This window comes from Strix uralensis, chromosome 2 (assembly GCF_047716275.1).
Source record: "Strix uralensis isolate ZFMK-TIS-50842 chromosome 2, bStrUra1, whole genome shotgun sequence".
NCBI classification, from domain to species: domain Eukaryota; kingdom Metazoa; phylum Chordata; class Aves; order Strigiformes; family Strigidae; genus Strix; species Strix uralensis.
In genome coordinates, this window is record NC_133973.1 from 92,751,890 (window position 1) to 92,775,989 (window position 24,100).

The following is a 24,100-nucleotide window of genomic DNA, read 5'->3' on the forward strand; positions in this document are numbered from 1 at the left end:
CCCTTCCCTTTCCCCCTGGCCGCGGTGTGTGCCGGGAGGCGGCCGGGGCGAGCCGGGACAGGGCCGTGCGCGCGCCATGGCGACCTCGCGGACGTTCCTGAAGCGCACGCGGGCGGGCGCCGTAGTGAAGGTGGTGCGCGAGCACTACCTGCGCGAGGACATCCCCTGCGGCGTCGCCGCCTGCCGCCTCTGCCCCCCGCGCCCCGCCGGGGCCGGCCCCGGCCTGCAAGCGCAGCCCAGCGGCGCCGCCAGCAGCCTCTGCCCCGGGCCGCACTACCTCCTGCCCGACACCAACCTCCTCCTCCACCAGGTAAGCGGCTCCCGGCGGCGGCTGCCGCCTCGGTGGAGACACAGGCCCGGGCGCCGGGGAGGGCCCGCCGCCTCCCTCTGAGCCTGGCCGGGCTCCCTGTGAAGCCTTTAGTCCTGCTTCAGCCTTGATTAAACCTATGCGGGTGTGAGTTACCCCGCGCCACTTAAGCCTGGGGTTCAGGCATCGTTCCTCGGGAGGCGCGTCTAGCAGTGCCCTGTCGGGCCGGGGTCTGTCTTCCCGTTGTCAGTTGTGTCTGCTTGATCCCCGAACGCGTAGTCTTTTCTTCCTCTGCCAGCTGCTGAGGAGGCCTTCAGCATCACCGAGTCTAGTCTCGTTTTAGACTATACTCCGGCTTTGTTTTGCTGCCTGAACAGTAGTAATAAAGAACAGCGAATTTTTTGTTTGTTGTAGACTGGTATGGGTTGAGAAGTCAGGCAAGGAGAGTGAATATAGATTACTTGGGAGATGAGCACAACACTTGCGTGTTTTAGCAGTTACTCATCCCAGAAGTTGTAAGGATGGATTTTTTTCCATACTTAAGGAATGTTAAGGGATATTTTCAGTCTGTTACCCATGGACTTCTTGGTGTTTGTTGGTAGAGTTTGTATATGCATACTGTAGAGCCCTCTGAGATTGTGCCAGGTTATGCTGCCATGAACTGGCGCAGCGGGGATTGGGAAATCTTGGTAACAGTAAGAAAAGGTTTTACCTAGCAACTGGAACAGGATTGCAGTAGTAAGACTTCGCCTGGTAGTTCAGCTTGTACGTAAAATAATACTGGATTTCTGCCCTATGAACATGGCTCTAAGTCTTTTAGGTCATCTAAACATCAGGTGCAGAGAAGTTTGGCATTGTTTTTAATTCTTTTAGGATAATCTTCTCATCCTCTATTTTCTTCAAGTGTTCGTTGTACCATTTTACCACGTCTTTCGGAGATGTGTCTGCACAGTTCCTTGCCCCAAGCTTAGGAAATTAAACTCACCTTTTTTGCCTGACAGGAGCATGGATTTTTGGTGTACATTTGTGTCTCTTGCCACAGCACAGCTGTCAGAAGTTAGCAAAGAAAACTGCTGAAAAATTGTTAACAAATTTCCTCAAAAAAAATGGTCTTTGGAAAGGTAAAGAGCAGCTAACAGAAGTCTGGTTGATTTGAATCTATGGCAATTAAAATTGCAGTGCAACAGTGGGATTGTTTTTGGAGAACTTAAACCTACACGTGCACAGGCATGTGCGTGTTAGCTGTGCAACAGTGGTCAGGTACTATTTTATGACTTATGTTGCTCACAAAGACATATGCCAGACAGCCTTTAAATTATGTTGGATTTTTCTCAGATTGTGCATAGGTGTATCTTGTTTACGAAGATTATAATTTACAAGAACCCATTTTATGTAAACAAAATTTCTAGTGTACACCTGGCCTTAAATTTGCGTGGAGTCCTGCGTATGTTATGGCTGAATTTGGTGGAAGTCAGAATAAGTCCTTATCTTGACTTCAGCAAAATTCAGGTCATGAAGAGGGTGTGAAATCCTGTTTGAACTTTTTGCCCACAAGCAGGAGGAAGCAGCTTGATGTACTGTTCAGTTTCCCAAAGGTGAGAGAGGGCAAAACCAGTGCATTTCATTATTCATGTTAGCTTTTCACGTATTGTGGTGGTTTAGCCCCTGCCGGGGTCTGAGACCACGCGGCCGCTGCCCCTCCCCCACAAAGGGAGTGAAATACAAAGCCCCAAGACTGAGATAAGGAAAGGTTTAATACAACAGAGCAACAGCAACACAACAAACAATAAGAATAACAGTGATAACAATGATCAGAGCAAAATGTATACCGATACAGCAGTGAGAGAACCGGCTGCGCCAACCCACGCGATCACCGATTCTTCCCGCGCTCGCGCCAGGATGTGAGGTCAGCATGATATATGAATAACCCGGCTAGAGCTTCCCCCCACTGCTGGGGAAACGTAACCCTATCCTGGCTAAACCAGGACACGTATTAGCCAAATAAATATTTCAGGTCCTGTTATTGGACAGAATTAAACAACAATTTTGATTCATTTCCATTTTGTTCCTCAGATTGATATACTTGAAGATCCTGTTATTAAGAATGTCATTGTGCTACAGACAGTCTTACAAGAAGTCAGGAATCGGAGTGCACCAGTGTACAAGCGAATCAGGGACGTGATTCAAAACCCCGAAAAACATTTTTATTCTTTCACCAATGAACATCATAGGTAAGGTGTGGAATAGGGTATACAAAGTTGTACTGATGTCCAGTAAAAGAAACTGGGAAACAGAACTGGAACATGGGAACTAGGTAAAAAAATTAGACTGGGGTGCATACAACTGTATACTTCTGTGGAATCCTATTGGGAAATCGTTGCATGTTCCAAGAGGTTTTCTGGTTTATAATTGGTATAAGCATATATATTATGAAAAGGTGATTAGAATAAAGTTTATAGAGAAGACTGTTAACTTGAGCAATGGAATAATGCTTTTCCATTTTAGTGTCCCCTTTAAACATATTCCAATGCTTTATTAATATCGCCAGCTCAGCCTGTAGCTGAATGCAAAAAATCTGTTAGTTAGTGACAGAAAGATCTAAGAAATGAAGATGCAATTGATGCCTTTATTTGTGCTCACAGGTAGTTTCCAACACTGCAGTATCATAGTTTTAGGAATCTTGAATCCATAGTTCTAGCATCTTGAATGCAGTCCTCTTCGACTGTTAGTGAGAAGGTTGTATTAGAAATTAACACTTCCTATTTTTCTTTACCATTTTGTCTTCTGACCCTTCAGTGGCCTATAGTGTTATAAAAGGATATTATAAAGATATTATAAAAATTGGTACAGCAATGATTCTTTTGGCCTCACAACCTTGTTCTTGTTTGTCTAAAAAATTTTTGTAAGTATCAATAGATGTTGGGATTTGTCTTGTTTTGTTTCTTCCCCCCCCCCCCCCCCCCTTATTTATTTAGAGAAACATACATAGAGCAAGGGAGAGGAGAATCTTCTAATGACCGCAATGACAGAGCCATTCGGGTAGCAGTAAAATGGTACAATGAACACTTGAAGAAAATAGAGGATGAGGAGAAGATTCAAGTTATCTTTTTAACAAATGACAGAACTAATAAAGAGAAAGCTCTAGAGGAGGGAATAACTGCTTATACATGTAAGTGAAGTGGCATGAATGTTTTATTGCTCAGAGAAACAGGCTCAGCAGTCTCTTCCTATTTAAATCCCGTGCATCTCATTTATGTGTGTGCTTTTTGTAGGTGAGGAGTATATAAAAAGCTTGACAGCTAATCCTGATCTTGTAGATCGTCTTGCTTGTGTATCTGATGAAGGGGTATGTTTTTATTTTCTTTTTATAAAATAAATTAATCACAAATGGTTTGCAGTATATTATTGGACACTGCATGTCAGGCTACTAGCATCAGTTTAGAATATGAGGACTCTGGACTTTATCACCATTTTGGCAATATAACTATTTGACAAATGAAAAAAGGAAATATTGCAGCTGGTTTTAGTGCTGCTTATATGCCTGTTAGTAGGTATCTAGTTATTTGTAAAAAGCCAGTTGCTTTAGATAACTGATGTGAAGATGAGAATAATAACAGTTGGTTAAAGGAAGTGAATCTTAGAAATAATGGAAACAAAATGAAAATTACAAAAGTGTGTATTGCAAACCATTTAGATCTTTGTGTCTGTTATTCAAAAGTTTATGTTAACTTACTGATCAAAAGCATTTTCTATCAAAAGCCCTGATTTTTGTGGTCAGTTAAGTTGATATAAGTGCAGGCTACAGCTCAGAGATGAGCTACATCCTGTTTTATTTCCTTGTGCTTTGTGTTTATCTGAATTAAGACTTACATTTTCATGTAAAACTGACATAGCTGAAAACTAACCACCAAAAAAATGGCAAGGTTAATTTCATCAGAGTTCTAACTGAATGGAGTGAACTGCAACAGTGGGAAGAAAGTGGAGAACTCAGCTGATCTTCTCAGCTGTTAGCTGTAGTTCTTTCAGCTTTAAGTAATCGTCTGACTGTTCCAAAATTTAGTCCCAGTAATGTATTTTCTTAAGGTTTCATATAGCTTATGGTATATGTTACACTGAGTGTCATACTCTTTACTGTGTAGTACTATGGTAATATTTTCTTCACTAGGTATACATTTAGTCAGTATATCCAAATCAGCATAAAAGCATATGTCACTTGTGTAGTATCTTTTTAAGTAACTGCAGGCAAACAGGAAAAGAAAAGGAAGTATTCCTAGAATTGCCATGTTTCTATGTTCTTAAGGCTTTTTAATGCTTCATTTAAAAAATTACTGCTTAACAGTAGTTTTTCATTATTGTGCATATTCATACCTACACATAGTTAAAATTTTAGAGTTTGAGCTTGAGTGTCATGTTCCTGAGCTTGGTGTTGGAATAATCATGGATAAAAAAGACTGAAAACTTCCCTTTTATTTTTTCTTTTTTTTAAAGAAAGAAATAGAAAGTGGAAAAATAATTTTCCCAGAACATATTCCTCTTAGCAAATTGCAGCAAGGAATAAAATCTGGTATTTACCTCCAAGGAACTTACAGGGCAAGCAGAGATAATTATCTTGAAGCTACTGTTTGGGTTCATGGAGATGCTGAAGAAAACAAAGAGGTGAGTTGTTCATTTTGTCTTCATGCTGTGAACTTTAACTTGCCTCAGTAATGACTTAAAATGTAATTCTTTCATGGTGACATCTGTTAATATAGATCATTATAGTCATTTTTCCTCTCTTGTGTTTTTTTCTGATATTTTTTGGTTTTGTTTATTTGTATGTATATAGACTATTGGAATGCTGACTGTGCTGTCCTTGAAAAGAGAATAATGTTTTTAAAATTACACTTTGTGCTTTGATAAAGTATTTGGTAAAAGAAAGCTGAATCTTAGTTGTTAATAGTTTTTCAATTAACTCCAATATACAACTTTTTAAAATTAGTTTGAAATATATGGTGAAAGAGAAACAAGTTGGTCGGATTTTCAGAAGAACTGGTGAGCCCCTGTGGGGCTCTCTTGCTTTACTTCCTCTTGTTTTCATGCCTGGTGATGGGTAGATGGTCTGTTCCCCTCCAAACAGTTAGCCCATCTGTCTGCCTGCTGGTTTCTCTGTTGGTACGGTTGTACAGGTGCTGTGGCAGTTGCCTCCTACCTCTCTATTTGTGGTGACAGCTGGAGGTGCTTCCCTGGCTCTCCATCTCTTTTATTCCTGTTTCCCAGTAGTATGTGGAATCCCCTTGCCTGCAAAAATAGAAGAATTCTCTGTTTAATAAAAAAAATCTGGGGAAACCTAATTATTTTTATGGAGTCAATTGGAATCCTGAAATAATATCAGGATAAAATAATTTCAGGAAATGAAATAATGAAATAATTTCAGGATTCAGTACTGAAAGAAACCTAGGCAGAGGAAAAAAAAAATCGTGCCTTAAAATCTTCTTTAGAGTGCAGAGCCTGTTATACATGTATACTCTTCTGTTACACTGCTTTGATTTGGGTCTTCTGTTGCTATCATCATGAATATTTGCATTTTCATTTTGTTTTCTAAAAAATACAGATAATTATACAGGGACTGAAACATTTAAACCGAGCAGTTCATGAAGATATTGTAGCTGTGGAGCTGTTAGCAAAAGATGAATGGGTGGCACCATCTTCAGTGGTCTTGCAAGATGATGGCCAGAATGAAGATGACATTGAAAATGAAGAGGAGAAAGAAAACATTGTATGAAATAAATAATTTTTTACTTAACTCTTAAGTTGAGAAATGTGAAATCTGCAGTACCCTGATAGTGTTAGCCTTCAGATTTATATGTTCTTTTTATACTATTGTGAATTTGGAAATTATAAAGCTTAATTGTAGCCCTACAGTTGCATTAAATATGTGATTATGTATAAAATTGATACTTTATAATTAATCCCAATCAGAAATTCCCACACTACATTGTTAAACTTAAACTTGAAAGTTACTGAGTGGTAGTCAGGTAATAATGTAAAGCTATATACCAGTGTGCAGATTAGAGTTTGCTAGAACAGGAGCAGGCGGTGTATCACGATGCCAGTCAGCTTTTATAGGCAATGCATACTTGTGGAACCAGTTGTAAAATATTCTTTAGCTTCTTGCAGTAATTCCGCTTAATGTGCGTGCAGTGCACACACGTGTATACCCTGTCCAACAAAATACTTGCATTTCTTTAAAAACATGATCCTCCCACTGAATTCCTTGGGAATGTTTTTTAATTATTATGTTCAGAATTACTGGAGAATTTTAAAGCAACGTGAAAGGGCTAGAAATTAAGTAAAAGAAAACGGAGATAGTTGTGGAGTAAGCAGAGGACAAGACAGTATTTCTTCACAGTCTTTTTCTGCTGTTCTTTGTTTTTCTGAAATGATACCCATTAAAAAATTACCCACAACGAAGGTGTCATGTCACATACTAAAAATATTAAAAGTGATGCAAAGCACAGGGAGGCATAGTTCTGTTTATGAAGTCATAATAGAATTGACAGTATTATAGTGACACATAAGATGTTACCACCAAGGTTGAAGATACATGCTATCATCAAACGTGTTAATGTGAGTTCAGACAGTTTTGTATTTTTAACCCCTGTGTGTTCTACTAGCTGAAGACTTCTGTTAACAAGGACATGCTGAGACCTACAGGAAAAGTAGTGGGCATTATAAAACGAAACTGGCGACCGTTTTGTGGCATGCTTTCCAAATCACAGATCAAAGAGGTAAGGAAATAATCCAGATATTGTAAATGCAGATGCTTTTTTTTTCTTCAATTGGAAATGATTTGTTCCCTTTTCTGACTGTTAAAAGGCAAGGCGCCATTTGTTTACACCAGCTGATCGCAGAATTCCTCGCATTCGAATAGAAACAAGACAAGCAGATACATTGGAAGGACAAAGAATAATTGTTGCTATTGACGGCTGGCCCAGGAATTCCAGGTATCCTAATGTAAGTTTAAGCATTTCTTCTGACCTATCTATCTGATTTTTATGTATTAAGACAGACATTTGTTATCTGCAATGCTGAGTAACTTCAAAAAGTGTTGACGTGAATTTTAAGTTATTCGAGTACCATTTGATGATGCAAATTAAGGAATTCCTTAAATGATTTAGTTTACTCTTACCCCCAAAACCAGGTATGTGTTATCATACTTAAAAAGCCTACTCCTCAGGTTCTGCAGTGAACATACATGTGCTAACTGAAGTGCTTTCTTTATTTAGACTAACCAGGGACTGCCTTGTTTTAGTTATGTGTTCCTAGAAATGTGAACCTTTCACTGTGACTTTGCTCATCCACACACTGATCACTGGCAAGTAGTTTTAAACACATTGGCCAAATTCAATCAAATTGCCGGTGAGGCTGAGTAACAGACAATTAAGTTCTTTATTCTTTGTAAATAAACATCAGGCTATAAGAGAAATTGAGGACAGTAGCTTCGATTTTTGTTGAACACTAACTAGATTTTGAAGAGGCTTCCATTGGCCGTTGTGTAGGAATGCAGAGTTTGTGCTGAACAAGAGCACAGGTGTCTCACACAAGTGTAGAGAAATGAAGGAACTTTGGAATATATGGAAGGAGTGTTAAGACAAAAACAGCATTACTGCAGAAGATGAAAGACATGAGGGAGGAAGTAGACTTGATGTGGTATTAGCAATGGGATGTGTGGCATATCACGAACCCACAGAAAAATTAGACCTTAGTAGGTTTGCTGCTTATGCAGCAATGTTTTTTCTTTTTTGCAAAACTGAATTGCCACTTCTACAATTTTTGCAGTGTTTAACTGTGGAGAATTTAGTGGTGTTCTAGGAAAAGAGGGGGATGTATGCAGTTCAGACTTACTGAATCAATTAAATGTTTGAAATTAAATTTCTCTCATAAAGATGAGAAAGTTAACTGAAAAACCAAAGATTCCTCAATACTGTGTAGTTCAATATATTAATAACCTATGGGATAATCATCTTAAACTTATTTTTGATCAAACAGTATTGCTTGATGTGGATGTGTGTGTATATATTTGTATGTATATTGTTTCTCCCTCAGGGTCATTTTGTAAAGAGCTTAGGAAGTGCTGGAGATAAAGAGACTGAGACAGAAGTTCTTCTGCTTGAACATGATGTCCCTCATCAGCCTTTTTCCCAGGCTGTCCTTAGTTTCCTACCAAAAATGCCATGGAGCATTACAGAACAGGTAATAATTTTTAAATTATTGTAATAATTACTGTGCCTTCTCCTTCAAATCAAACCCTGACATTCTTGGATATCCCAGTGCACCAAAAATAGAGGAGAAATGTTGTCCAAAACCATTTTGTCTTAGGGTGAGCTTTCACAGAATCACAGAATCATCTAGGTTGGAAGGGACCTTGAAGATCATCTAGTCCAACCGTTAACCTAGCACTGACAGTTCCCAACTACACCATATCCCTAAGCGCTATGTCAACCCGCCTCTTGAACACCTCCAGGGATGGGGACTCCACCACCTCCCTGGGCAGCCCATTCCAACGCCTAACAACCCGTTCTGGAAAGAAATGCTTCCTAATATCCAGTCTAAACCTTCCCTGGTGCAACTTGAGGCCATTACCTCTTGTTCTATCACTTGTTACTTGGTTAAAGAGACTCATCCCCAGCTCTCTGCAACCTCCTTTCAGGTAGTTGTAGAGGGCGATGAGGTCTCCCCTCAGCCTCCTCTTCTCCAGACTAAACAACCCCAGTTCCCTCAGCCGCTCCTCGTACGACATGTGCTCCAGACCCTTCACCAGCTTTGTTGCCCTTCCCTGGACACACTCGAGTAATTCAATGTCCTTTTTTGTAGTGAGGGGCCCAAAACTGAACACAGTAATCGAGGTGCAGCCTCACCAGTGCCGAGTACAGGGGTAAGATCTCTTCCCTGTCCCTGCTGGCCACGCTATTTTTGATGCAAGCCAGGATGCCATTGGCCTTCTTGGCCACCTGGGCACACTGCTGGCTCATGTTCAGCCAGCTGTCAGTCAACACCCCCAGGTCCCTCTCTGACTGGCAGCTTTCCAGCCACTCCTCCCCAAGCCTGTAGTGCTGCTGGGGATTGTTGTGGCTGAAGTGCAGCACCCGGCATTTGGCCTTATTGAAACTCATACGATTGGCCTCAGCCCATCGCTCCAGCCTGTGATTTCAGCTGGATTTCCTATGGAAACAAGGCCTCTGCAAGTTTTTGGGGTTTGGCTAAAACTGTGTTTGTTAGGGATAGACATTTTATGATAAAAAACATATTGCATGTTTCATTTAAAAAGTAAAATTTTAAATTTTGGGGGTTTTTTGCAAAGCAGAGAGACTACAAATAACTGTGACATCATTCCTAAGAGTTTTTTCTCTTGCTAAATAGCTTTGTAACCAAATGTGGTAGCCTGTGTCATTGATAAAATAATCTGAGGAGAGGAGCCTTTAATATGTTTCTGAGAAAGAGAAATCAATGTTTGCAGAATTGCTCCATTTAAATGCTGTTAGTCAATTTCAGGTTCTCCTCAGTAGCTTAAGTATAGGAAATGGTTGCTTTAGAATGTGTGGAAAAATGTCATTAGGGAACAATATAAGCATGATGTGTTTTTGGGCTGGGCTGGTTTGTTTTGTTTTGGACTGGGCTGAGTGGGGTTTTTTTGTGTGTTTTGCGTATTTTAATTTCTTTAAGGTGGGCTACTTTAATTTATTACCTTCTCTTTCCAGTGTGGAAACTGAAGGAGGGACCTTTCTGTAAATTAGCTCTCTAAAAGTCAGTTGTGTAGTCTTAAGATACCTATCTAAGATACTTTTGTAGCCATTGTACAAACGTAGATACTTAGAAAATGTGCAGTTCCTTTCAACTGTCTAGTCATCTAAGCCTTAGAAAACTACAGTTGAGAGCAATCATATGCTAAACAAATTGTCCATCAGGACATCAATCAAAATTTTACTTAAAATAATCTTGATTCCTGGTCCTGCTAATTCTAAGAGCGTGAGAAGATTGTGCTTGTATTCTGTTTCTCTTCCTGTCTGATGTAAAACAAAACCAATTTCAGTCATCTGTCTTATTTTTTCTATCACTGTAGTTTCTGCAGATCTGTTTTGATCTTATAAATAAATATGTCTGCAAACTTTGTCCTAAAACAAAAATACCACTCTGAAAATACTTGGTTGCTTTGGAAAATCTTATGCAAAGTGCCTTTCTCAAATGGTCATTTTTACTTTGATATGGAAGGTCTTCTTGAAAAGAACTTTTTTTTTTTTTTTTTTTTTTTAAATTTCAGGATATGAAATACAGGGAGGACTTAAGGCATCTGTATGTTTGTAGTGTTGATCCTCCTGGCTGTACGGATATTGATGATGCATTACATTGTAGAGAAGTAGAAAATGGAAATATAGAGGTATTGTCCTTTTTTTTTTTTTTTTTTTTTTTTTTTTTTTAAATCAGGGCAGTTATTTATTTACTTCTTCCTTTATTCTTTAAACAGTGCAGTAATGGTAATGACATGAGCAAAGCTCCAGATCTGTTGTAAAAGAAATTAATGGCGTTTGCACAAACTGCAAGATGGTAATAAAGAAAGAGAGTTGATTTGCATTACATCAACGTCAGAAGTGGGAATTTAATGTCTTCTAAATTCACTCTGCTTTCTGCTCTTTTGGCATGGGAAATTAACATAGAATTTATTTATTGCTTTAGCTAAGTATAAACATGGATATCTACAGCTAGGGTAAGGATCTATCAGTAGAAAAAGTGAAGCTACTGCTGCAATGCCTAAGGAATTATTATTTTATTTAAAAAAAAAAAGGCATCAAAAAGCTACAGGCTTAACACCAGATCTCTACCCACTTATATCTGATTTAGGCAGGTTTTCTTCTTTATAAATTAATTTGTAATTGTAATAGCAGGGTGCACCAAAATGGAAGGTCTAGCAAACAGATTTGTAGTGAGCCTTGAAGAAAACAAAAGGGGTTATTTGAGCCCCCAGGCAAGAAGAATTGCATTGGTAATGAATAAAATTTTCCACTAAATGTGTGCATGCCCTTATTTTGTATAATTGCTGCAACTATTCATTTTTTTTAATATCGGTATGATAGGTTTTAATTATTCCTATTACTAAATATAGGAGCTGCTGAAGGGAACTGGGAATGGGTAAATTGGGTTGTAAATAAAAACTTGAGAAAGTTTCTTTCATGTTGAGAACTATTTATGTTTCGTAAGATGCATAATGTGATGCTTTTTTTTTAGGTTGGTGTACATATTGCAGATGTCAGTCATTTTATTCGTCCAGGAAATGCTTTGGATGAAGAGTCGGTAAAAAGAGGAACAACAGTATATCTGTGTGAAAAAGTAATTGTTTTCTATAGCTTTTTGTACAATTAAGCAGTTGGATTTTCATTGCTTTCCTCTTTTAATTCTTCAGAGTAGAGACATTCTCTCTAAATGAAGGGAAAAAAAATAGATTCCTTTGGGCTGCACCTAATTTGCCTAAGACTATCAAAATGAAGGTGTTTTCTGTCATTCGGCCTGCACAGCAAGAGGGAGAAATATATTTTTTTTTTTCTTTTTATATCCATTATCTGGAGAATATCCCTTTCAACTCCTGTTTGAAGCATTAAAAACATATAGTTATGAAACGAGTGCTGTTTTAATACTGATCTGAAACTGCAGAAGTGGCCTGTTTCTGTCTTCTCCATTGTTTTTTCTTGTGATAGCTAAGTCTGTTGTTTTCTATGATTTGTATTCATTACAACTGTACAGTTAGTCCTGTTTATTTTAACATTTCTTACAGACCACAATTTCTTTTCAGAAATAACTTACTAAAAATCTGATAATTAAAATGGATCTTGGAATGAAGTTACACTGAAGTAGCTTACTTTTCTTTCAGAAATCTGAGCTTTCTTAGCAAAAAAATAGATATTATTTCCAAGCTTTTAGTATATTAAAAATCTGGAAATTAAAACACATACTTATAGCTAGTCATGATTTTTATTCTTTACTTTGCAGAGGATTGATATGGTTCCAGAGTTACTTAGTTCCAACTTATGCTCCCTGAGATCTAATGTGGACAGGTATATGTATATGATACATACTTTGATCCTGACAAGGAACTCCAGATGTTTATATGTGGATTTTAACAGATTTTCCCCCCTTCTCTCTCTTAGACTTGCATTTTCGTGTATATGGGAGATGAATCATAAGGCTGAAATTCTAAAAACCAGATTTACAAAGAGTATTATTAATTCCAAGGTTAGTCACATAAATATTATTCCTTTTCTGGAAGAAAGCTGGAGACCTTTCTATAAAACCAGTTATCAACAGACTTGATAATAAAGTTTTCTTCTTTCTGTTTATTGTTTTGTATTTTCTTAGAATTAGAAAATAACACTTAAATCCTAAAAATAAAGGCATGTTTGATTCTGCTCTGTTCTTTTAAACTTCTGAGGCTGCAATGTTTTTTTGTCCAGTTACTTTGTGCTTTTTAAAGTATAAATGTATTGACATATTTTATATGGTTGGTATATACCAATTAGTCATAATTTTCAGTTAAATTCAGTGGACTCTGTAGGTGTTCAATATATTTTATTAGACCTCTAATGTATAAAATACAACTGTGATCTGCATAAAAAAACACTCTTAAGTGCCTGATATTTCTTAACGTCTTGCATAGATCTGTCCTGGTTTGTCCGTTATTCTTTGAGAATGACAGAATGAGAATTTAGGTGTTGAATGTAAAGCTTTGCATTACTGTGAAGCAACTGTGACAGCAAACTGCAGTTTCTGCAAGATAGAACTATGTTTTTCTTTTCAGTATTCAATTATGTATCACCATGTCTTTTTTTAACCTCTTCAAGGCTTCTCTTACATATGCCGAAGCACAGATGAGAATTGATTCAGCAACTATGAATGATGATATCACAACCAGCCTACGTGGACTAAATAAATTAGCAAAAATTCTGAAGAAGAGAAGAATTGATAATGGGTAGGTAAACCATGTGCTGTCCCTGTTTTTTTCCTGGCTATTTTCTGCTGTCAAACTGTATAATGGTCCTCTCTGTCCATTTTTCCGTGAAAATCTTTTGATAGAGAAGTATTTTTGGCATTTTTATGCAAATAAAAATGCCTGTCTTCATTTCCCTGAAAATATAAACTGAGGATGTTAACTTTTCCTTCACAAGATCAATCAATATGGATCTCTTTTTACAAAAACACAACCAGAGGAGTAGCATTTGAAATCTTAGGAGCTACAATTGATGTGTGTCAGCATCATAATTTCTGCTAATTTGAACATTAATACCATAATTTTATCTTTAATTTCTGCTAGTTTTTTAAATTTCTGCTAATTTTAAATTACAGTTTCATGATAAATCCAGATGTTGTGTACAGGCTTGGAACTCAGCTGCTGTATCTGCTTTACTGTAATTTAACATCACTTTCTGTCTTCCAGAGCCTTAACACTTTCCTCACCAGAAGTTCGTTTCCACATGGACAGTGAAACTCATGATCCTATTGATCTGCAGACTAAGGAGCTCAAGTATGCGGTTTATTTTCCTCAATTAGTTAATTCGGGGCAGGGATCACATTAAAGACATGTTTAAGTAGCAACATTTAGTTAATAGTATACAAAATTCTTATAATAGTGCAGGACAATCATAGAATTACAGAATGATCTGGGTTGGAAGGGACTTTTAAAGATCATCTAGTCCAAAGCCTCCTTCCATGGGCAGGGACATCTTTCACTAGATCAGGTTGCTCAAAGCCTCGTCCAGCCTGGCCTTGAACACTTCCAATGATGGGGCATCCAACACTTCTCTGGGCAAGCTGGTCCTAGATAAGAGAATTCCCCTGTATTCTACTGCGCTACTTATGAAGCAAGTTTTGAACTGTGTGCTTCATATATGAATTTAAGTCTTTACTACTGTTTCAAAGGAGCACTAAGGTCCAAACTCTACATCCCACTGGCTTCTCTGTGATACTCTTCTTCTACTGGTATTAGCAAAGGAGAGAAAGTAGAGCTTAGAGCTACGGATTACTGAAACCTTAACATGCGCAGAGTAATACAGATAATCTTACTGAGTTCTAGAAACGCAGCTACTGATTCAGTTTTTGAAGATAAAATACTTTCTCTCATACTACTAAGTGTAGATTCTAGCACAGAAACTTCATTATGTATACTGTCACGACACCATGTTATGGTGTACAACATGGTGCTTTCAAACAATATGCACAATATTTGAACAGTACTCTTAGGAAGAAATCAAGAGGCTTATCTGTTGGTCTTTTGGAGCATTTTTCTTTAATTTGTTATTCCAGAATATTTTAGGTTTTTATCTTCCAACTCAATATTTTAAACTTAAATATTATGGTTTTAGCCTTAAAAAGGTTGGCCTAATTGTCTAAGTGTTCAAAACCACTAGTTAATGTTATATAATATTGTTATGATGGTGGAATGTTTCTTCATTAGACACTCAAAGTAAATACATAGTTTAATGCTTTTCTAACAGTATAAAATATTTTATGTTGATAGAGAAACAAATTCCATGGTTGAAGAGTTCATGTTGCTTGCCAATGTCTCTGTGGCACAAAAAATTTACGAAGAGTTCCCGGAGTTTGCCTTGCTCCGGAAACACCCTGCTCCTCCCCCATCAAATTATGACATCCTAGTGAAGGCTGCAAAGTCCAAGGCAAGTTTTTACCATGCTAATTAAGTTAATTAATTATAAAAAACTGTGTTTTTTCTTGGGCCATTTACCCAAGAATAAGTGTTGGAAAGCAGTATTGTGAAAGTATTTTGAAAGCTACACTTCGAAATTGCTGGTACTTCTAGCAAGATAACTGTACCTCTAGATGAAAGGAAGAATCTTGTGCTTTTAAAACACTTTCTTAGGTAAAGAAAGCAAATCAGTCTTCAAGCGTTCAGTATTGTTAACTCTTGTGTGCTGTGACTGTTTCTCCTCTCCAAGCCAGGAGTGATTTTTGAGCCAGTTTTTGGATTCAGATCACGTAAGTTATTGATGTAGTTAACAATTGGTCAGTCACATCAAATAACGTCTCTCTTAAAGTCAGGAAGTGAGAAAATGTGTTCGTAAGTGTTGATAGTTTCCATCCTCTCCTTAGATCAGCTAGAGGTTAATTTAGCCTGATTTAATTAATAAATCTGAACTTTTAACTTTCTAGTCATAGTGATGTGCATTCAAATTTCCCTTCCCTTCAAGTCTTTCTGCCCTAACCCCCCTTTTTTTTTCCTAGCGCAAGAGAAAAACTCCCAAATTCTACCAGTGTAAGATTAATAGACAAGCCCAAACCCAGCCCATTTTGTCTTCCACTGCTATAAAACTGAAATAATGATAATGATTTCATTTGTACTTTGAAAATTATTTTTAAACTACCATTTTATTTGGAAACCTAAATTCCTGTGCATAGACATTCATTTAATAAACCGAAGTGGCTTTTCACTACTCTGACACAACCATCACAATTAGGTATTAATATGCTATATTTTTGTTACACTTCTAAAATATGCATTTTACCATAATACATATGGCATAATTTGATCTCTAGATCTTATTTTGTTGTCAGTGGTGTACATGAAGGAAATAACATTCAACTGATCATGTGATGAAAACTTACTTTGTGTGACTGGAAGTTAAAAATGCATGATGTATTTTAACACTACCTGAATTTTTATCAGGGAACAAAATGTCATACAGTACTAGTTTTACAAATCACTTTGCCAAGTATAAGTTTTAATAATTTTGTGGAGGAAGTACAAGGTCAGTTACTGCTTATGTTGTGCTTGGATGAGAATCTTTGTGTGGCATAAATACTTTTTTTTTTTTTTCATACCCCTTCTGATTGATTTTTTCCATCCCTTGATTGCATAAAAGGAAATAAACAACTTGTTAGCATAAAGTGTTTCCTAGTTCTGAATGGATGTCTCTTCTGAATTCCTAGGCTACTGACTTGGCTTTTCATTTTTTGCATAGAGCACTAGTAATAATGAGGGAGGGACCTGTACATGGGTGGATTTTTGGTTTTGTAATAGTGGCATTCCGGTAGGTCATTAGGTGTGACATCTGTGCCAGTTGCTAAGATTAGCTGTTAAATTTCTGCTTATACTCTGTTAATATTTGCTAGTAATACCTGACTATTTTTTCTTCCCTCCTTTCAGAATTTGGAAATTAAGACAGATTCAGCAAAGGCTTTAGCTGAATCATTAGACAAAGCTGGCTCTCCTACGTTCCCCTATCTAAATACACTGTTGCGAATTTTGGCCACTCGCTGCATGATGCAAGCTGTTTATTTCTGCTCTGGAATGGATAATGATTTTCATCACTATGGTTTAGCCTCACCTATTTATACCCACTTTACCTCACCAATTAGAAGGTACTTTTATTTTATGAAAGTTTCAGAGAACAACAATATGTGATTTATTTGTGAAGAAATTCTATTTTAAATTGTGGTGTTGTCCATTTAAAACAAAATACTGTTTCTGTTCAGCTTTAGATTTCAATTGAAACAGCAGTGGCTTTACATGGTGATCTGTCTTCATGTAAGCTCCCAAGTTCATTCTCTATGACTCCTAAGGTCTAATAAAATGTTTTAAAATGACTCATAAAATTAAGAGAAATATACCCCTAATGCATATCTCTGGCATAGAAATGCACTTTGGGATCAGTTAGCATTATATAAGTCAACCAGAGACTGAGGTAGTTTGGCCAGTCATTTTTCAGGTGGAAGCTGTGTTTAAGTTTGGAGGATATGAAAACATTGCTAAATTTGAAACTTGCTGCTGTAGCTGTTGCACTGTAATGAAATCATAAATCTTGGAAAATGGGGGGGTGTTTTTCTTTTTAACCAAGATCTAAATTTTGAGGAAAATAATTGTCATCATATTTTGCTCCTTAGAAACATTTCAAGTGAAATGTCTTATAGGTGTATTAAAATTCCTATGCATTTGTGTGGATAATTTGTGGAGCTTCTACGAGTCCTAATAGTAAATTTTAGTTGCCTACAGATGTGTGACAAAGTTCCTGGCTGCAGTTCTACTGAAAGTTATGTAACAATAAGTTCAAGTGCGATGATGCTTTGCAGATCGATGGCATTGAAATACCATTCTACGCTAAATTTGTCTAGTTCATCGGAAAGGGAAGAGGGAGTGGCTTAAGCTGCCATGGTGAAACATCATTCTTTAGTACAAAAATAAAATTTCGTTTCTTCTTTGTAAACATTCAACAATACAGGCTCTCTTAGTAGAATTTAGTACAGAATTTATCTTAGAAAATAGCATAATACACTCTGCAGAGTCAGAATGAATCTTTGGTCAGCAAAGAGAGTGATTCTGAATTAATACAGGGAGTTACCAGCAGATCATCATTGTTACAAAATCTTTTTGATCTATAAGATTCATAAAAACGAAATTATATTTAGAATTGGGGTTTGGGTTGTTTTTTTTTTTTTAAAGTACGTTTTGATATGTCATGTAATCTTATCTTTTCAGGTATGCTGACATTATAGTCCATCGACTTTTGGCAGTGGCCATAGGAGCAGACAGTACTTACCCAGAACTTACAGATAAGCATAAACTAGCAGATATGTGTAAAAATCTCAATTACCGACATAAAATGGCTCAATACGCACAAAGAGCATCTGTTGCATTCCATACACAGGTAAGTAGTTTTGAAATGTCAGGATTAACTATGGACAATTTGTGTTGATTTTGAAGGAAGGGTGGGAACACTGAGTTTTGCTTTGTAGGGCAAAACCGAGCAAGTCTGCAGGAATGATTAAGAATGAAGGCTGCTCCTGTGAAGAAAGGCGTCAACGTTGCATAGCTGGTTCTGAAAACATTAGAATAATGGCATTTTGAGGATTCTTTTTACTTCTTTTTTATAAATGCGATGAATGCTTAATACTATAGTAATGTTATAAACCGTTCATGGGATTTTTTTAATCTTCTTTCGTTATATGGTGTGTAATTATCACTAAGTATAGATTTGTATTTAAATGTTTTTATTTTTTTAAGCCAGTATACTTGTAGTCCAAAAGAGAACATTCTTGTGCTTTTTTTTTCTTATTCATGTATTTTACTTTTGTTACAGCTGTTCTTCAAAAACAAAGGAATAGTGAATGAAGATGCATATATATTATTTGTAAGAAAAAATGCAGTTGTGGTTCTGATTCCCAAGTATGGGTTAGAAGGAACAGTCTTCTTTGAAGAAAAAGGTAAACCAACACTAAGACTGGATTACAACAATGAGGTATGTTTTCTAAGGTTTATAAGCTTTGTCTTAAATGCCTTTATTTTTGGATTTGGTAAATGAGCAGAATGACTTTAATCTATTATAGTTGGATTTAGAAGGGTAGGAGAGGCTTTTCTAAATGCAAGTTTATTAATCTGTACTAGTAGTAGTGCCACTGTGGTTTTTGTAAGTCCAAATAAACAGGTTCTGACAGAAATTGGTTTCTGTAATAGATACTACTAATATCTAATTATCAGAGTAAATACCACAAAAATGTATGTACCACATATTATGACACGCTGAACACTCAGGACAGTAATTTTGTGTTCCTTTTTACTGACACATACCACTAATAATTTCCTACAAAAATATTTTTATAAAAACATTGTAAGCAGTGAGTTTTTATACGAAATACAGTGAGTATTTATACAAAATTTGAACTTACAGGTACCGTCACTTACTGTGGAAGACACAACATTACATGTATTTGATAAAGTTAAAGTGAACATTATGTTAGATGCTTCCAACATCCAACATCAGAAAATTCGGATGGTGTTGGTAGAACCAAAGGTAAGCTACAAGGTTTGTGATTCATAGAAACATATTATCCTTCAGTAATCTTAAAAAATCAGCATACGGTAAAATTGAAATTTAAGGCAGAAGAAAAAAATGATTTAGCAGCAGATTGTAGCGATTGCTCCATATCTGCTCTCAATAAAACACAGGTCTGCTTTCACTGGCTGTTGAAAAGAACAGAGGGTTCTAAATTAAATTTCCCTTCTGGGCCCATCAGGGATATTTCCACTGATGGGAAAGATGATGATTTGCTGAAGTAATATCTTTTGAATTTCACGGTTCTATAATCAAATCTCCCTTTTGAAAATCTGCCAAAACTCAGTAGGATCTTCTTTTTGCTCCAATAAATTACAGTGTAACTGTGATGGGTAGATCAGAAGGAAACTCTGTATAATTGCTGGCTGTAAATGGCAGTCCTTTCTTACAACTTCCACAACATAAAAATTCTCTCTGGATAATGTTGTAAGAACTGTAATGTCCTAATAACTGTGTCTCTGGTCTTAAGACTTTTCAATTCTACCTGCTTAGTGCATCTGGGACACTGGGATTTTCACCTGGTCTCACACCTCAGGCCTGCTGAGTATTTTGCATGCTGTTACAAGGTTGTGTACTTTCATTAAGTTAAATTTGACTTTTGTGGTAAACAGATGATTGCAGTAATTCAGTATCCATAATGATGGAGGAAAAAGAAAACCCAAAATAAGCAAGAGTTCCTTGTTGTTTATACAAACATTGTTATTTCTTTTTTCTGAGAAATCTGTTTCCAAACACATGTAACCATTCTGATCTTTGAGCTGTTCTATCAGCTTGAGTTGAAGGCAATCCTCATGATTTTAAAAAACGGGAGTAGATAATGAAATCTGTAGTAGAACGAAACCTTGCATCCTGCTGTGCATTCACATGCTGAGCTGCCCACTGCTTGCGCTCACCAGATAGTGTTTGTCAGAGCTGCTGTTGTGGGTATAACTCAGGGACATGTCTGTTGCAATGACACCAGTCCCCGAGGGACATGCTTTGTTCATTGAAAATAGTCACAAAGTAAGGCTAATACAAGCTGATTTTTTTTTTTTTTTCTTTTCCCCTCCCCTTCCCTTCTTGTACTTAGTAAATTTCTGTGAAGGTCCTTGTTCTATAGTGAAGCCAATACTATAATTTTAGCTTATCCCTTGGTACAGGAATGGCTGTCCTGGTTAATCCAAAATACTGTGTCATCCTAAACATGTTACTAGTTAGTCCTCCTTCCTGGTAAGGAATGAGTATATAGGAGTAAGATGCACATACGGTGATCATTCCCTTTGTGTCCATTCCAAGCTTCCAGCAATTTACAGCTTAAATACTGTCTCACCCAGAGGTACACATTTTCATGTTCAGTAGATAGTCTTGTTCTGTGAATTGGTTTAATCACTTCTTTTCCCAGCTTACACTTCTGACTCCCACAGTATCTTCTACCAGTGAGCTGCACTGCTCACTGTGTATAAAAAAAGTACTTAACCTTTTGTTTGTTTGAAGCATGATGCCTAGTACTGTTACTTGATGACATACTGCATTTCCTACACTGTGAAAAATAGTCTTTTATTCCTGTTCACCATTCCCATGCCACTCAACTCTATATACTTCTATTACCCACTATGTTAGTTCCTGCTTTTCTGGAAACTATTTCATATCTTTGATCTTCCTCATCACCTTTATGTTTTTGTAGTTCTGTTATACGATTTCTTTGAGCTGGAACAGAAGCATGTGCATGATTCTGAATGTGAGTGTGCCATAGATCCATACAGGATCACACACGTAGAGCTACATACCAGATTTGTTGTGTTGTGTTGTGTTCAGTGGGAACACTTCGCATCATCTTTCTTTCCTTCTAGTATCAAGACCGGTTTTAAGCAGTGAGTTTATACACACCAACAGTTGCTAGCTGACGGTTTTACAGTTGCTTTTAGAACAGAATAGTGTCTAGTCCTGGTGCTGTTAGTGTTCTTCTTGCCAGTTTGTTCTAAACCTTTTTTTCATGATTGTCATTCATAGCAGTTTTCTTGATGTTGGTCTTAATTTTCTTGAGTGCTTCAAATACACTCTGATTACCTGTTTTTCATGCCTGCTTTAGGCTTCTACTATTGTCAAGCCATCCATTGATGGAGGAGCAAGGAAGAATTCCCTGCCTCTCACTTTGAGAATTTTTATTATTGTTCCTCAGTCTTTTGGGCTTGTTTGTTTATCTTAATTTTGCACTTATTTCTTCATTTGGACAAGATTTTCATTTAAAGGATGTCTGTTGACTTGTAATACTATCATGCTACTGACTTTTTTTTAACTGTTCTCTTGAAATTCTGTTGATAAATGGCATATTCTTACTCCAAGTCTTTTTAAACTCCATCTCGCTCCTGAAAGCATTTTACCTTTTTGCAACCCCCTTTAATAAAATCTTTGTTAAATTCCTTATTGCTGATGTAATGCATTTTAAGCTTTGGTGGTTTTCTATTTCTACCATGGTGCTATATTTTGAGTGAGTACACTAAAATCAGTATTAAAGGGATGGTTCTGTGGGTAACCTCTTGAGCAGGGTTCTCAGGCAAGAGTTGCTTCTCCCTTTTTAGTCAGAGAACCCATGACTAGTTGCTCCAAGTAACAGGCCTTTTTGGCACCTAGAAACCTAGACTCTGTCTTGAGCCTTCTTGTGACATTTACTCATTGAAGATAACTTATTGTTAATATGTTACCTGTTCTCACAGCCTCTCCAATACTCCTTAGTATGTCATCATCATCGCCATCCTAATTAGCTGACCAAAAACATAGCCTTCCTTAACGGCAGTGGGTTTAATTACAGCATAGTACTGTGGTGGGTTTAATTACAGCATAGGTGCCCATGTTACTCTAGTACAACTAAATGACTCTTCTAGTGATGTATGCTGTTGTTGCTTTCACATAATTCATAACCTGGTCTGAAAGCCCTTGTGATCAGCTTCCTTGCGTCAAGCTTCCACAGTGTCCATTACTTTCTGTAATCAGCCATTACCATTTGCCCACAGATTTCAAGTGTAGAGGAGCATTCATGGGTCTGATCTTGGTCCAATTGTTCTATGAACCCTACTTCAATGAGCTGTATTTCATTGTAGCCTGCTTCACTCTTCTCTGCTTGAATGCCTCTCATTTCCATGTTACCAAAGAAAGCCAAGCATGCTTCTTGATGACCTTTCCTTCGGGACAAGTCATTCTCTGGAAGCATACAGGCTCTACTCCATTCTTCTTGTTCCTTGCTTTAGAAGTCTGTTTTCCACTTATTTCAAAAGTTTTTCCAGTTTCTACGAAAGCTAAATGCCTTTTTGCTATGCCATGTCCCCCCTGACAGGGCCTCTGCTTGACAGGAGCAGCACTTCAGCAAACACTGCAGTGGTGATTGTTCTAACAGCAAACTGAAAATCATTAGGTTAAGACCCCTTTTCACCTCTCATTCATACCCCCTGTCTACCCATTTGCCAAAAGTACCCATTTGCTTCAGTATGGCAGACAGCTGAAAAGGCAGCGTAGAATCTGTTGCAAAAAACCTGCTGGCAGGTTCGAAGGGCTGCTGCTTGGATTACCCTTAGCTTTTTCCAGCTTTTACTTGAGCATTCTTGCTGTGATTGTTACATGATGGTGGACACTCCTAGATGACTAACAATTTTCTGATGTTGACATAGTGTTTGTAAAAGGTCCATACAAGTAAACTGAAGTTTTATCAGGATAGTATAAGCTAAAATTAAGTGTTCTGACTTCTAATTAATTTCTTACTGTAGGTACTGGGAAATGATGTGCCTGCAAACCTGTCTACAGAGATAAGCAGCAAGAATGAACCGCAGAAGAAGAAAAAGAAGCTATGAAAATAGCTGAATAATAGGATTAATATGAAGTCACACATGAATTACTTGTTTTTACTTATTTTTTCCCTAGGGGCAAAATGCTAGAAACAGTTTTTGTTTACTTTTAAATACACATTTTAATAATTTGTAAAACTGGCTTTTTAAAAAATAACTTTTTATATGTATGCAGGAGAAAACAGTTTTAAAACAAAGTATGTCTACAGTTTCATCTTGTGGGTGAAAATAAATGTTTCTGCAAAGTAAAGAGATAGTTGTAGGTTGTTTGTTGGGTTTTTTTGAACAGCTTTAAGTCTATGCAAGAGCTTGACAAAAGTCAGTCCCTTCAGTGCATTCTCTTTAGCACTGCAGAACTGAAAGAAGTAGTTGTGCTAGGTACTGGTCTTAAGCGCTAACAGAATTTACTCTTGAAACCTAAATTCCAGAGACTCACGCTTTCTTCTGGGAAAATTCTCTTTCAGACCAGATCGGCTGTGTATATATGCACATGCTACAGAGGTGGAGAGAGAAACCATATCGAAGAAGTGCATTAGTCTTTGTCTTGGACCTTTAGGCAATTTAAAATCAATGCTTAGCTTCTGATCAACTGCCTTAAAAAGGATGGAAACCATCAGTTTTATTTGTATTAATTACACAAAAATCCACAAATAGCAAGAAGTTTTGCAGCGATCATTCCAGCTTGTATTGCCAGGATGCTGCTGAGTTAGAATTCTTAGTTGGAATTATCAAAAAAGCCTCAAGTGTTTTGTGCCTTGAACTGCACTGTTACAATCAAGCTTCATCACCTGACTCTGTAGTCATAAAACATGTTTTATGTGCTGTGAGGACTCAAGTAGTTTTAGGTGTGCTCCTAGACTCAGTGCTGAACTCCCACCACAGGGACTTGGAGGTGGTTGCTACTGAATTCGGTAAAAATATCCTCTCAAGTGCTGGGGCTTAGAGTAGTTTTCAGAGACCAGTTCTGGTGGTGCCAATTTCTAGCTCTCAAAGCCAAGGAACTGCAATCCCACATACTACAGGTGTGTCTCAGAGATCCTTCTTTGAAGAGTTACAGCTCATGAAATTCCACACTAGTCACTCCTCAGCGCTTTCCTTGGGTAATCAGTGGG

General features: G+C 37.3%; 1 protein-coding gene across 1 annotated transcript; it reads left to right on the forward strand.

Moving 5' to 3' along the window:
* Nucleotides 1-13: 13 nt before the first annotated feature.
* Nucleotides 14-23,240, forward strand: DIS3 (DIS3 homolog, exosome endoribonuclease and 3'-5' exoribonuclease). Its single transcript, XM_074859514.1, has 21 exons — nucleotides 14-310; nucleotides 2,381-2,538; nucleotides 3,283-3,476; nucleotides 3,580-3,653; nucleotides 4,796-4,963; nucleotides 5,898-6,062; nucleotides 6,961-7,074; nucleotides 7,163-7,300; nucleotides 8,393-8,539; nucleotides 10,605-10,721; nucleotides 11,567-11,668; nucleotides 12,326-12,390; nucleotides 12,484-12,568; nucleotides 13,174-13,301; nucleotides 13,767-13,853; nucleotides 14,847-15,003; nucleotides 16,491-16,705; nucleotides 17,820-17,988; nucleotides 18,421-18,579; nucleotides 19,009-19,131; nucleotides 22,911-23,240. Exons 1-21 carry the CDS (start codon nucleotides 77-79, stop codon nucleotides 22,992-22,994), a joined length of 2,883 nt encoding a protein of 960 aa, XP_074715615.1. The 5' UTR covers nucleotides 14-76; the 3' UTR covers nucleotides 22,995-23,240.
* Nucleotides 23,241-24,100: the final 860 nt, after the last annotated feature.